The sequence below is a fragment of the Callorhinus ursinus genome, unplaced genomic scaffold (assembly GCF_003265705.2).
Source record: "Callorhinus ursinus isolate GAN/ISIS: 27379988/994484 unplaced genomic scaffold, GSC_fseal_2.0 scaffold1, whole genome shotgun sequence".
Lineage (NCBI taxonomy): Eukaryota > Metazoa > Chordata > Mammalia > Carnivora > Otariidae > Callorhinus > Callorhinus ursinus.
In genome coordinates this window covers 121,314,096-121,328,693 of record NW_027397063.1, presented here as the reverse complement: position 1 = coordinate 121,328,693, position 14,598 = coordinate 121,314,096, and the positions used below count along the sequence as shown (strand labels likewise).

At 39.5% G+C, this 14,598-nt stretch overlaps 1 protein-coding gene and 1 long non-coding RNA gene across 2 annotated transcripts in view; one reads left to right on the top strand and one right to left on the bottom strand.

Annotated features, from left to right (window-relative positions):
- Positions 1-14,598, top strand: part of LOC112820180 (collagen alpha-4(VI) chain-like) — a 106,871-nt gene that overhangs the window by 40,582 nt on the left and 51,691 nt on the right. Inside the window, exons 10-15 of the mRNA XM_073900278.1 lie at positions 852-930; positions 2,486-2,631; positions 2,784-2,876; positions 4,720-4,773; positions 12,326-12,397; positions 13,558-13,584. Of these exons, the coding sequence (XP_073756379.1) occupies positions 852-930; positions 2,486-2,631; positions 2,784-2,876; positions 4,720-4,773; positions 12,326-12,397; positions 13,558-13,584 (471 nt within the window). The remainder of the gene's footprint in view (positions 1-851; positions 931-2,485; positions 2,632-2,783; positions 2,877-4,719; positions 4,774-12,325; positions 12,398-13,557; positions 13,585-14,598) is intronic.
- Positions 9,516-14,598, bottom strand: part of LOC141374051 (uncharacterized) — a 92,525-nt gene continuing 87,442 nt past the window's right edge. Inside the window, exon 3 of the long non-coding RNA XR_012380596.1 lies at positions 9,516-9,610. This is a non-coding gene — a long non-coding RNA (uncharacterized lncRNA). The remainder of the gene's footprint in view (positions 9,611-14,598) is intronic.

Below are 14,598 nucleotides of genomic sequence, written 5' to 3'. Positions count from 1 at the left end.
ATAATTTTACTCAGTAAAGACCAGCAAGGGATATGTTTTCATTCCATCAACAGATATTTACTAAGCCCTAGAGGTTCTGGGCTAAATAATGCCAGTAGAGATAAAAGGATAAATCCCTGCCCTCACGTTGCTCACAGTTTAGAGATCCAGATTCTTCCATGGTGCAAATTCATTCCAAAGACAACTTGGAAGATATTAGCTCCTTATGATCACTGATTGTCATGTAGGGTAGGGCCCATTATTTTTCCAGTCAGCACTTTGAACTCTCTTTAGTAACTAGCTAATGGCTTATTAGTGGTCCTCCCTTCCTGGTGCCCAAGAACTACATATGCACTAAAGCCTACAGAAATGAAAAGATCTTATGTGATGTTTATTAGGCAATGTCATCCCCAAACTTTGCAAGTTACATTTAGTTTTTCCTTCAATCATGCATCCAGTGGATTTATTTCTTAAAATATAGAATTCACTTTTAAATTAAAATTTTCTGTGAGTAAAGGTGACACATTTTAATTATTAAAATGCATTAAAATTTTGGTATTTTTGCATTGATAAAGGTGAGTATTGTAAGACCATTTTTGGAAGGTATTTTTAAAGGAACACATTAAGCTGGTTCAAATTCTTTTTTTGGCAGGGGGCCTTGGGGATGTTGAAGTAAAAGTGAATGTGTAATAAAGTAACAAATAAATAAATAGGTGAAACGAAACAGGGTGAAAGGCTGGATACAACCAGAAAAGCTAAGCTTATCCTTGCGTTGTTACAAAATGTGCAACTTCCAGCATTAACTTTCCCCTCTCCCCTTCCTCCCCTCCATCCTTGTTCCCCTCCACCCTCCTCTCTCTCATAAACAACAGGTCCTTTTAGTGTTTACGGATGGACTGGATGATAATTTCCAGAGACTGAAGATAACATCTGAGCTTCTCCGCAGCAAAGGTAAGGGCTCGTAGTTTCCCTGGGTGGGCTGTTCTTCCCACAGAGACCGAGATCCTCTTTCAGATTTCCAGATGGCACTGGATTCCATTAAGCCTTCCACAGACTAACCCAGGTGGTTGGAGTTCAGTGCCCACAAGGCTGATGCTTTGTATCAATCAGGGCTGAGAGAACCCAGGGTCCCCTATCCCTGACCCTGACCAAGGGTCACTCCGACTGAGACAGGACTGACCAGTTACCAGCCTGGCATCTGCTTTTGAGGGTTGAATGTGCAACTCCTACTTCATGATGAATGGGTGCCATTTGCTCTTGCAGGCTACCAAGGGGTCCATACGTCTCTTTTTTCTAAACTCTGGAATCACCCTCACGTTGGGTACTGCTTGATACAGATGCCGCAATATATATACAAGTTGGGCTTCGCTTTTTCCACGGCCCTTCCTTCCTCCGATGCTCACCAATCTTCCTCTTTCTTCATCCGCCAAGGGCTGCTACTAGTCTAGGTGGCATCTTTGTGAAATTAGAACAAGATGCCAATGCTCTGGGTGTATGCAACCCTGTGCCGGGGCACCTGGCTTGAAGAGTAGTGTGCTGGCTGGGTTTCAGGGCCCCCCAGCTCCCTCGGCTGGGCAGTGCCCTTGTACAGCTGTGTGCCCTTGCTCTTCTGTTCACATTTTGTATCATATAAAAGCTCTAAGGCAAACTCAAGATGAATAAGCAGCAACTCAAGCTCCCTGCACCCTTCTCCCTTCTCCGTAGAGTATGTTCAGTATAGTCCTCTTAAGATGATGCTTTCCATTGGTTAACAATGTGCTGGAATATTTGCTGTGATAACTTGCTCCCAACTGGATTTACCACATAGGAAGTTTAAAATGTTGGGAATCTTCCGGAAGGGAATTTGAAGTATTTGACAAAAGACAGCAAACTTTGCCTACGTGCTAGATCAGCATTCCATTTCTAGAAATGTATTTTAAGGAATAACTAAGAACATGTAAACAACTTCTAACCACAAGATTGTTAAGTAGCTTGTTTAAAATGGCAAAAAGCTGATGTATGTATGGATGTGTGTGTGTGAATTTCCTGTTCAAAATATTAACAAATATTTATTTTGAAGTTCTTTGAACGGTGACTTCTAGCCACTTTGAAAAGTGTCCTTGTCCATTTGTTCTCTGTTTTGTGGGCAAATCCACATGATTTTTTAGTGCCTTCATCAGTAAGATGGGCTCATGCTTCAAATCCCAGTGGCTCAAACTAGCAAGAATACATTTATCTTATGCCTTATGACCATTCATTTGTGTCTCATCCTCATCACTTAAGGACCTAGGCTGAAAGAGGGTCTGTTCCTGTGGCAGGGGACAGGAAATGGGGCAAATTATGCAGTGCTCAGAAAATTTCTCTTAGAGAGTGACACGTCACTTCTGCTTTCCTTTCATTGGTCAGAAATGCAGTTTGAGACAAGAAGGACATAGGAAGGGTGGGATGATGCATGAATATCTAGGGGCAGGACAAAGAGCATTCAAAAGACATGCAAGTAAATCTCCCACTGGCTGGTATTTTGAAGGACTCTCTGGGCTCCTCTTTATTGACCTGGAAGGTGCGCATAAATTAGAAGAGCTCCAGGAGCTAGAATTTGGCAGAGGATTCATATATAATCAACCTCTGAGCATCACACTGCAATCCCTCCCAAGCATCTTACTGAAGCAACTTGTAAGTATTTTTTTCTTTTTAACACCATCCTTCACCAGGTCTATTCCTTCTAGTAATTTTAAAAACCCAGAGGGAATTTTGTCTCTTTAGTGTGTAATGTGACACAGGTTAACACATGAAAAAAATCACGTTACATGAGTTCTGCTTTTCAGGACACAATTGTGGAAAGAAGATGCTGCAATGTATATATAAAGTGTTTTGGAGAAGATGGGTACCAGGGTGATGGTGGAAACCCTGGGAGCAAGGTGAGAATTTGTTGGACATGCATGGTGCTGGGAGAGAAATGGTCTTTCAGCACCCACTATATACCAAGCCCCGTGTTCTGTCTTTAACACACCTTTGCTAATTCTACCCTCTAACAAACCTTTGAGGCCAATGCTACTTTATGGGTTGCAATAGAGGCTTAGAGAGGGAGCATTACTTTCCCAAAGTTGCACAGGTACAAAGAGGCATTTTGTGACTTAAGCCCCTGGGTCTACCTGACTCCAAGGCTCACGTTCTGTCTACTATATTATGCTGTCTCCTTACATTTATTTGACAAATAATTTCACAGACAAATTTCACATACTCAATCACCGCACAGAGGTTTTCACTTGTCTACAAAATATTCCCTTATGCACCAGCTGCTTTTTTTTTTTTTTACAATGGTCACTGCCTCTTCCCCTCCAAGCTGACATTCTATTCTATAGCATTAAACTCTGAGGTAAGATACAATCGCTGACTCACGAGTGGTCACTTTGCATCTCTCTATTAACTCCATGGTGAAGCAATAGCAAAATTACCAGGTCCCACTTTTAAGGGAGAATAAATCTCATTAAAAATGGTCCTCAGTTATGTGGGACATGAGGTGTCCTTCACACATGAACTACAGCTTTATGAGTGGGATCATCACAAATCCTCATGTAAGGTTGAATCAAACCCATTGGCTTTCCCATCTTTTCCCATTCTCTCTTTGTAAGGCTTTCTGTGAGGTTTTTGGGATGAGCTCTTCCTGACTTTGCAGATCAATCTTGATTTAGAACAGTATAAAGTATATAATGACTTTGTGAGAAAAATTGAGGTTATGCCTTAGCACTAGCTTTTTTTCCCCCTTGCGTTGTTCTTAAGTATTAGACTGGAGAATCAGGAAATCAAGCTTGGGAACCTCTTGACATGTTTTTTTTGCAACTCAAGGACTTTGCCTCAAAGGCCAAAGATGGAACTGTTTTGAATAATTGACTTCTCTGTTCTTTATGTCTGTAAGAATTCAGTGGTTGGTTGTATTGATGTTCATGTCTTTGTTGATCCCAAAGAGTATATGGCTCCCATATCTTATTGACCATTTTTAAATTAAATAAACATATCTGGCTATAAATGGCAAGCCAAACTTCCCTGAGAGGAAATGGTTTGTGAGTTTAGTTATCTAAGAAGAAGTAAAAAAGAGAAAGAGAGAGAGATTAGAATAGACTAAACAGCTGAGTCATACAGAAATAAACAACCATTTCTCATAAGTAGCATGGACAGTAACACCTTTGCTTACCGACATTTTGAAAAACAAGGTCAAAGATCTCTTTAAGAGGAGCAGTGTTCCTTAAAACATTTAATTAGAAACTAGTTTTGGTTTGGATTTTCAGAATAAAATGGCTTAAAACGATATTTTGGAAAAATAAAAACAGGTTGACATGCCAACTATTAAGACAAACATTCAAGCTTTCTTTTAAGACAGGCCAAAAATATTTGTTTCTACATGTCCCTATACATTGTGCTCAACATTTAGTTGATTCTCAATAAAATGTCAACTCAGTGAGACAAAGGTATCTATTAGTAACAATTAAAAAAATTTTAAATTTATTATTACTATTATTATTTTTAGGGAGAGAGCACAAGTGGGGAGGGGCAGAGGGAGAGAGAGAGAGAATCTCAAGCTTTACTGAGTGCAGAGCCCGATGTGGGGCTCAGTCTCATGATGGTGAGATCATGACCTGAACTGAAATCAAGAGTTAGACGTTTAATGGACTGAGCCACCACTAATAACAATTTTTATTTCATGTAGATTTAAGAAAGTAATTTAGAATCCAAGTTCTTTCTTTTGATTTCTTTTTTCCTTAGGGAAAGCCAGGTGCTGATGGATTACCTGGTCATCCTGGTGAAGAAGGTGGACATGTAAGTACTGAATCTTATTTTTTTTTATTTGAAGGAATATGGTAAAATGGGTCAAGTATTAGAAATACTTAACTGCACTTAAGTCATGAAAATTTTTCTCATCTATGCCATTTAAAATGGGTTTAAAATATCTATATAAAAATAACCATTTGTTATAACAAATGTCAGGTGTACAAATTTTGTAAAGATATAGTCTCTAAAAGGTGTTTAATGATGAAGGGTGGTCATTTTAACCTGAATTTGAGATAACTGAAAATGTGGTCTGTGTCTAATGAGTATGTATGTAATAGTAGTTGTTAATCATGAGCTGAATTGCAGGTACTTTGTTACTATTAACGAGGTAGCTATGTTTGTAAGTAATTTAACAAAATAAATTGAAGAGAACCAAGGCCATTCTTATAACAAGATCCCTCAGATGCCTTCCTGAATGACCAAAAAGGTGATAGAGTTATAGCTACTCACCAAAAGTTTGCTTATAACCCCGGGTATATCCCTGGGCACAGGAAAGTTAGCCATCATGTGATTGGCTGTGGGGAAAAATGCATATTATAGAGAGCATTGCCAGCTAAGGGACTGGAATGCAATAGGGCCCATCTTTATTACAACATAAAATATCAAAAGGATTTGTAAATGTCTTGGTTTTCAGTTAATTTTAAGTTGTGGAAAACCACTTTACCACAGGTGTCTATTTTATTTTATTTATTTATTTATTTGTTTGTTTGTTTGTTTTTAAAGATTTTATTTATTTATTTGAGAGAGAGAGTGAGAGAGAGAGAGCACATGAGAGGGGGGAGGGTCAGAGGGAGAAGCAGACTCCCCGCCGAGCAGGGAGCCTGATGCGGGACTCGATCCCAGGACTCCAGGATCATGACCTGAGCCGAAGGCAGCCGCCCAACCAACTGAGCCACCCAGGCACCCCACAGGTGTCTAGTTTAAAGCTGATATGTATACACCACTGGTTCTCAAACTTTTGGTCTCGGGATATCTTTACACTCTCTAAGATTATTGAGGACATCAAAGCTTCTATTGATATAGTTTCTATCCATTGATATTTACCATGTTAGAAATTAAAATCGAAAGAATTTTATTTTATTTTATTTTTGAGAGAGAGAGAGCGTGCATGAGGGATGGGTGGGGCAGAGGGAGAGAGACAATCCCAAGCACACTCTGTGCCCAGTGCAGAGCCTAACACCGTGCTCCATCTCATGACCCTGAGATCATGACCTGAGCCAAAATGGAAAGGATTTTAAAATATTTATGTATTTTACTCCCAAATAACAAAAATAAGCCCTTAATATAAATGACACATTCCTTTATGAAAAATAACTATATTTTCCAAAACGAAATAGATGAATTAGAAGAGTGGCATTGTTTTCCATATTTTCAATAGTTGTCTTATTAGAAGATAGCTGGATTCATACGTCCACTTCTGTGTTCAGTCTGTTGTGGTATCACTTGCTTTGTGGTCTCTTAAAAACTCTGCTGTACACTTGGGGGAGAATAAGAGTAAAAAAAGATAATAGCATCTTTGTGTAATTGGGAAAATAGTTTTAATATTCTGAGCACCCCCTCCCAAAGGGCCTTGGGGACCTGGGGGTCCTTGAACCACACTTTTCAAACTGCTGAGATATCCAAGCTTTAATGTTCTCATCGCCCCCTTGGAGTTGAGCATTGTTTTACTGTTCTGAATATTTACGCTGCTGGAACTTGGAAAATCAGCAGAAATTAGAAAAAGAAATGCAGCTGTTGGGAGCTATATAAGCCAATTCATTTCTTTGATTATATTTGTAGGAGAATCGCTCAACTTTTCTCTCTTTATTTTGCCTCAGCAATTATAGTCTTAGATGTTAGAAATACATTCAGAAGTGTGGGCTGTGGGTATTTGCTATTTTGTTCAGGTATGGTGAAAATATTCCTTTCCATTTTTATGATGTTTTAAAATGTCCTATAAGTGTTACTTTATTTCTGTCTGCCTGGCCTATGGCTCAATAAGCCTGGCCAAATTAATAATTTAGAGTCTGACCAACCTATTAGGATCATTGACACAAATTCCAGACAAATAATATAAACAAGCCCTTGTCTATCTAGAGTAAGAGACAATTTTATCTTCCTTCTCCACTGTCTTAACATCCTGAAACCAAGATGGTTTATAAAGCTAGGAATATGATGTGAGGGATATATATACGTTTATATAATTTAAAATTTCATAGTAGCCATCTTAAAGACAATAACAAGAAATAGGTGAAGTTAATTTTAGTAATTTATTTAACCCAGTCTATCCAAAATATAATTATTTCAACATGTAACTAATATAAAAATGGATGGTATCTTATTTTTTTTTTAAATATACTCTTTTTGAAATCCTGTGTGTATGTTACACCTATAGCACATCTCAGTTTGGACTAGACACATTGCAAGTCCTCCATAGCAGTGTGTGGTGTGTAATGGCTCTAGTGTCTGGTGTCATTTTCTTTTTACTGCATTTCTCACAAGAGAAGGTGACTGCAAAATATGTTGTCCCCTCAATGACTTTTAATGTTGTTTCCCCCAGAGCAGGTCAGATTGGTCTGCCCAATGGCTGAGACATCTCTCTGCAGATGGCAGGTTCAGAATGGGGCTATAATTTGTGGGTTCAAATTGAAAGCATATAACAACAAAGAGCTAATTCATTGCTCTAGTTATTTATTACTCCTCTTCCCCCACCCCCCCTCCACCCCCTGCAAAACCCCAGTGATGTAAAACAACAATCAATTTATTATATCCATGGACTCTGGGGTGGGGAAACTAAGAAGAAGAGCGGGTGGCTCTCTGCTAGGTGTCTGAAATCTTAGTTGGGCTGACCAGGCAGCTGGAGGACCCACTGCAGAGATGACTTCCTCTCTCATGCTCTGGAGCTTGGCTGGGATGGCAGATGGATGGGCCCTAGTGGTCCAAGGACAGGTATGGCAGCTGGGTCTGAGAGAGAGCACCACCGGGGACGGTCCGTCCTGAGCAGCAGCATTCCAGGAGACCAAGGCTGAAGCCCAAAGCTTCTGAGGGAGCCTCAGAAGTCACGTGGTAACTTGTCTGTCACGTTTTATTGGGTACAGGCAAGTCACTAACTCCAGACCAGATTCAAGGTGGGTGGGGGTGGGGATTAGACCCTTCTTCTCGATGGGGGTGTGGCAAGATCATATCCAGAAGAGCACTGTAGATTTTGTTGTGGCCATCTTTGGAAAAGACAATCTGCCAGACTCATGAATTCTATATATTTTTAAAATGTACCTAGTATGAGATGGTTTAAATATGCATTGGTTACCTATCAAAGTTTTATATATCAAATTAGATTATCTAGGGTCCCCAAAAACAGTAATGTAACTTCAGTAGTAACAAAACTAGCTAACATTTGTTGAGGAACTTCATATGTGCTGGATGCATGGCTAAACATTTTGTATACATTTCCTCATTTCATCTACAAAATAAGATATTACTGTTATTATTCTCATTTCTCAAAAATAACTTGAACCATCCTAGCATTTGAACAGCTTTTGATCATGTTCTTCTTTCCACAGAATCATGGCTATAATTGATAGCTTTAAACCACTAGTGGGAGACCAGTTTTTACACAGGATAGAGCTTAGTATCTGAATGAAAAACCCTGTAAGCCCAAATTTTTTTCAAAACAATTTGACATAGGTGCCCACTAAAGGGTGATTCCTGTTTTCTCATGAGAACATTCTAAAAAATGCTTTTGCCCAATTAGATTATATAAACTTTGAGGGATATAGGTGACAAATGTCTACTTATAATATTTAACTTATTTAGTTACACATGGACATTTTAAAGTCTTTCATTATATAAAGCGATATAATAAATTCTGCTTTTTTCTCTTTCTCATATTTTATCAAATAATTTTATTAAAAATTCTTCCCATGGAGTTTCTATATCAGTTTTCCCAGCATTACTGGAGCCTCTGTTTTAGAAACACCTTACCTGGGGGGCACCTGGGTGGCTCAGTCGTTAAGCATCTGCCTTCGGCCCAGGTCATGATCCCAGGGTCCTGGGATCGAGTCCCACAGCGGGCTCCCTGCTCGGCAGGAGGCCTGCTTCTCCCTCTCCCACTCCCCCTGCTTGTGTTCCCTCTCTCGCTGTGTCTGTGTTTCTGTCAAATAAATAAATAAAATCTTTAAAAAAAACAAAACAAAACAAAAAAAACACCTTACCCGGTTTTCTAGAGTATATTGTGTTCCCTTCTGTCTAAATTGTTTCAGATAAACCACTTTTGCGGGGGTGTGTATGAGAGAGAGAGAAAGTGAGTGAGAGCAGGGGGAGGGGCAGAGGGAAAGGGAGAGAGAGAGAAACTTAAGCAGGCTCCATGCGCAGCATGGAGCCCGATGCAGGGCTCAATCTCATGACCCCAAGACCATGACCTGAGCTGAAATCAAGAGTCAGATGCTTATCCAACTGAGCCACCCCGGCATCTCTAAGATAAACTGCTTTTTAAGTCTGTTTATAAAGTCTGTCATTGAAAATTTATTTTCAGTTTCAAAAACCCGTTGCCTCATTTTTCTTGTGAGAATATTTTTATGGTCTTCACAGTGTAATCATGAATTCTATTGCTTTGAAAAGTTATTTTTAAAAATCTTATTTGCATGACATCTAACATTTGAAATTGTGAGGTCTCACTGTCAAATATGATAAATAAATTATCTCTGTTAGATTTCCTTACCTCCTTTTTTTCTTCTTTTTTAACTGATCAGTTAGGTGACATCCATAGGGATCCCATAAATAATCTCATATTAACATTGACTGGGTGTCAACACTGTGCTGTTCAAAGTTAAGCAACGGAGAGAGTACTCTGAAATATGAGAATCTTTGTGAGGACTTTGTGAAAACTCAAGTTTAAGAATATCTTTTTTTCCAAGGAGTAATTTTGGGAAAACTCATACCTAATTATGTATGTATAGCAACTGAAACTTTAGAAACTGGGAACAGAAGTCATAAGAGTAGGTTTTTTTTCTTTTTCTTCACAATTTTCTTTTAAATTTTTAGTTGTGGCAAACTACACATAACATAAAATTTACCATCCTAACCATTTTCAAGTGTACAGTTCAGTGGTATTAAGTACAATAACGTTGTTGCCAACCACCACCACCATCCATCTCCATAATGCTTTTCATCTTGCAAAACTGAAACCCTGTCTTCATTATCACTAATTCCCGATGACCCCATCTCCCCAGCCCGTCTCTTCCAACCACCATTCTACTTTCTGTCTCTATGAGTTTGACCAAAATAGGTCCTCATTAAGTAGATTCATACAGTATTTGTATTTTTGGCTTATTTCATTTAGCATAGTATCCTTAAGATTCATCCATATTGTAGCATATCAGAATCTCTTTCCTTTTTAGGACTGAATAGTATTCTGTTGTGTGTGTAAGGACCCTTTTTCTTTATCAGTTTATCTGTTAATGGACACTTGGCTTGCTTCCACCTTATGACTGTTGTCAATAATGCTGCTATGAATATGTGTGTGCAGATAGATCTTTGAGACCTAGCTTCCAATTCTTTGGGGTATATACCCAGAAGTAGCTTTGGTAGATTATATGGTAATTCTATTTTTAGTTGTTTTTTTTTTTTTTTTGAGAAACTACCATATGTGTTCCACAGCAGCTGAACTCTTATATTCCCATGAAAAGTGTGTAACTGTTCCAATTTCTTCACATCCTCGTCAACACTAGTTTCTTTTTATTTTTGTTTTTGATAATAGCCATCTTAAGAGTGTTTTGTTTTGTTAAAAATAAACTTTAAGAGTTTTCCCTTTGTGTCCCTTTGTTAGGGACATTTGTTTTGTATATAGCAACTATTTCCTAATGAAGGCAATAACCAATTATTCATGATTGGTAACACTGTGTAGTACAAAATAGTAAAGAGATATCTTAAAATTAAATTTTCCAGATGAAACTTAAACACCACACATTGAACCTAAAACTGCAGACAGATGAGGAAGAGGGGGGAAAATAGACATTTACCTGGTATCTACCGTATGTGAGGCTTTGCGTTCGGCATTTTGTACCCATAATGACATTTCATCTTCGTGACAATCCTACTGATGTGTGCTACTACTTTCATTTTATAGATGTGGAGTTCAAAACTCAGGGAGAGTGACTTAAAAGGTCAGATAGAGAATGTTGGAGTTGTGCCCAGACCCCTGTCAGTCTGATGCCAGAACCTGTGCTTTTCTCGTCATCTCTTGCTGTTTAAGTACAAAACACCTCACTTGTCCAATTTGTATGATTTGTGAGGTACTTTCTTTCATTCTTTCTTTTTTTTAAGATTTTATTTATTTATTTATTTGAGAGAGAGAGAACACATGAGCGAGCATGAGCAGGGGCGAGGGGCAGAGGAAGAGTGAAGCTCCAAGCGGACTCCCTGCTGAGCATAGAGCCTGATGCAGGGCTCGATCCCACAACCCTGAGATCATGACCTGAGCCGAAACCAAGGGTCAGACACTTCACCGACTGCACCATCCAGGCACCCGTGAAGTACTCTCAGTACAGTCTCATGCGTTCAGTACCATGATCTTACGAATCGTTAGCATCAGTATTACCAAGATCCACATTTTATAAATGGAGGAAATTGTAATTCACAGAGTCATGTGCTTATCCAAGCTCACAAAGCAAGGTGGAGGCGGAGCTAGAACTTGAACCCAGGTCCTTTTATTTTTGATCCAAAGTGCTTCTCACTTCAGTGTGTTCTCTTTTACTATCCCAGGCAGCTTATGTCGTGAAGTCATCCAACCTCATTAAATCAAAGTGAGATTACATTTGTAGACCCTCTTGATGAAAGCTCATGGGATATACAGTACTTTCTAATTTACATTTAATCAATTTGGCAAAGGCATTCTCTTCCCTATCCAATACCTAGATCAAAGGTTATATTCACTAATGTAATTTAGGAAGTCATTCTTCAAATCCTGATTGGATGTCCTCTGTGTGCTAGACACTGTACTTAGGGCTGCGAACCTAGAGATAAATAAAAGAGACATTGTCCTTGTCTCCTAGAAGTTCTCCAAATAGCAGGAAACAATATAACACAGAAACAGGGAATAGCACACAATGTAATAGAAAAAGCTTCTTAGAGGAGGAGGTGACATATGATCTATACCTTAGGAATGGACAGGAGTTCACCTAGAAGAGAAAGAGTTAAATAATGGTTGATTCTTTGCAGAACCACAAGGAAACCTTCACCCAATTTTAGCTGCCAGAAGGAAATGTTCTGACACACCTTCTGTTTGCTTGAATACTGAAGTTTTGCCCATGTGACTTGAATGACTTGATCAAAAATATAGATAATTCAGATTTGTATGATTTGGGGTTATCAGTACGGGCAGTTGACCGATGGACATTGTGATTGTCTTGCAGGTAATCTGATCAGGTCTTTGAGGATATAGAAGTAATTGTAAGGACAGCATCATATTTTAGTCATTCTGATGGTCATCATTGCTGGTTTAAATCAGTTGGGTGATGATGGAGATAGTTGCTTGACTGTCTCCATGTGTGTCTTTATTCCATAGGGAGAAAGAGGCCCCCAGGGCCTTCCTGGACCTCGAGGTGAGGAAGGATGCTCGGGTGTGAGAGGACCTAAGGTGAGTGTAAACCTCCAGCTGTGTAATTCTTTCCCTGTCCCTGTTTTATCCCTTGAGTTTGAGGAACATTTTACTTCTTCAACATAGCTTCTTAGCTCTCTCTCAGACTGAGGGTTTCCCAGAAGTAGAGCCTGAGAAAAGGAATCAAGTGCAAATAGTTTATTGGGAGGGGATCTCAGTAAATACTAGCAAGACGAGAGAGAAATTAAGGAAGGAAGGTGACCTAAAAAGGGTATGTGGCATCAATTAGATTACCACTGTGGGTAGGTGGAGCCTAATCCTGCTGAGGAACTGTGTGAGCCAGTGTTGAACATGCACCTCGACGTTGTGCCATCCAAGGGGGCAGAGTGCTGGGGTATTTATACACCAAATCCTATCAGGCATTATTTGCAAGCTGCTCCCAGCGGGTATTAATTCCCCAGCACTTCTGAGCTGCATTGCATGTGGACAGGCTCTGGTACCAGAAAAAGCCCTCAGGAAAATATTTTTATTTATTTGAGAGAGAGCTAGAGGGAGAGAGAGAGAGAGCACGAGCAGGGGTAGGGGCAGAGGGAGAAGTAGACCCCGCTGAATGCTGGCAGTTGGAAGGGGGTTTGAGAATACTGAAATTTTAAAGCCTAAAGAAATAATGGGTAGGGCTTCTTTTTCAGTGGTTTCATAAATGTCTCTTAACCTTCCAGGATTAGAGACTCTCCTTAAATAAGGCCAGAAAATTTTCTCTACAATCTCCGAGTCCTATAGAGGGTTTTTCTGACCATAGCAACCATGTTTTGTACATTCTAACAAGTTACTCCTTCAATTAATTTGTCCTGTTGTTCCTGGGAGTCTTCTCATGCTTCTTAGACAGTGTATTCTCACTTTTGTTTGAAAAAATATGATTGTGCCATTAATAAGTGGCACGTCATTGCCATTTTCTACTCACCCCTACTACGTTAGGAGTTGCCAATATGAATTTTTCCAAGTCACAGGCAAAGGGAAGTGGTAGTAATCAGAATGCTGTGATGTCTCCAGTAATTATAGTCGCTGGAGAAAAAAATCTTCATTTTGGTCTACTAATTGCACTTTCTTGGAATTCAGGAATATATGGTGTCCTAAGTGAAACAAGGTTTAAAAATCTTATTCAAGCTCAGTTTTTTTTTTTTATTTCCTCCTAACTTTAGGGAGCAAGAGGATTTTCAGGAGAGAAGGTAGGTGACCTTCCTTCCTCTTGCTCAAACTAGAGAGCAACTTCTTTAGGAAACAGTACTGAGTCTACTTGCTTTTCCTTTGCTTGAGCGAGGTGGGACTTAAAACTTTTGGACAAGGAGAAATGTCAGATGATAATAGCCAAACTGCCGTGCTAATGAATGGTTTAAGGCAGGGACATATATGAAAATGTATAATTATCTATAATAATTGAGCCACCATATTTGTCACGTGACGCTCTGGAAGCATTGGTCCTGAATTCAAGGTGTGGTCATCAAGGTGAGTATCAAATGGGAGATGGATGCCAGGCTAGGGCTGGTAGGAAAGGACCTGGCACAGTAAGGGAATGACTTTACATTCAGATTCAGAGGCATAGTACCCATTCGCTCATTCGTGCACTCAAAAAATATTTTTGTAGGTACTCACTCTGTTCCCCACATAATCCTTGGCAGTATCTACAAAGTGATGAACAAGACAACAAGGGCTGATAGAGCTTCTTGACTCATGTCTCCTGGGACCACCAATTCACCCTTATGGCCGTGGCAAATATATCACATAATTTTAGTCTGCGAGTTTGGTGTGCTTGTTTTCAGGCTGTCTGAGACTGACAGCTGACAGACTGACAAAAAAGTGCCTGAAACTTGATTTCCTTGTACAATAGTAGGAGTAAATCAACTATTCCACACATGGTAATATGCATTTTATTTGGCTTGCGAAACTGTGGACTTTTTCCCCCCCAAAAATGCTTTATAATAAGTATGGTTTTTTAAAAAAGATTTTCATTTTTATTTGTTTGAGAGAGAGCTGGAGGGAGAGAGAGAGAGAAAACATGAGCAGGGGGAGGGGCAGAGGGAGAAGTAGACTCCCCTCTGAGCAGGGAGCCCAACTCAGGGCAGGACCCTGGGATCATGACCCTACCTGAAGGCAGATGCTTCACCGAATGAGCCACCCAGGCGCCCCTATAATAAATATAACTGTCATTCGGATATAGTTGGCAAAACAAAGGGCCTATGAGT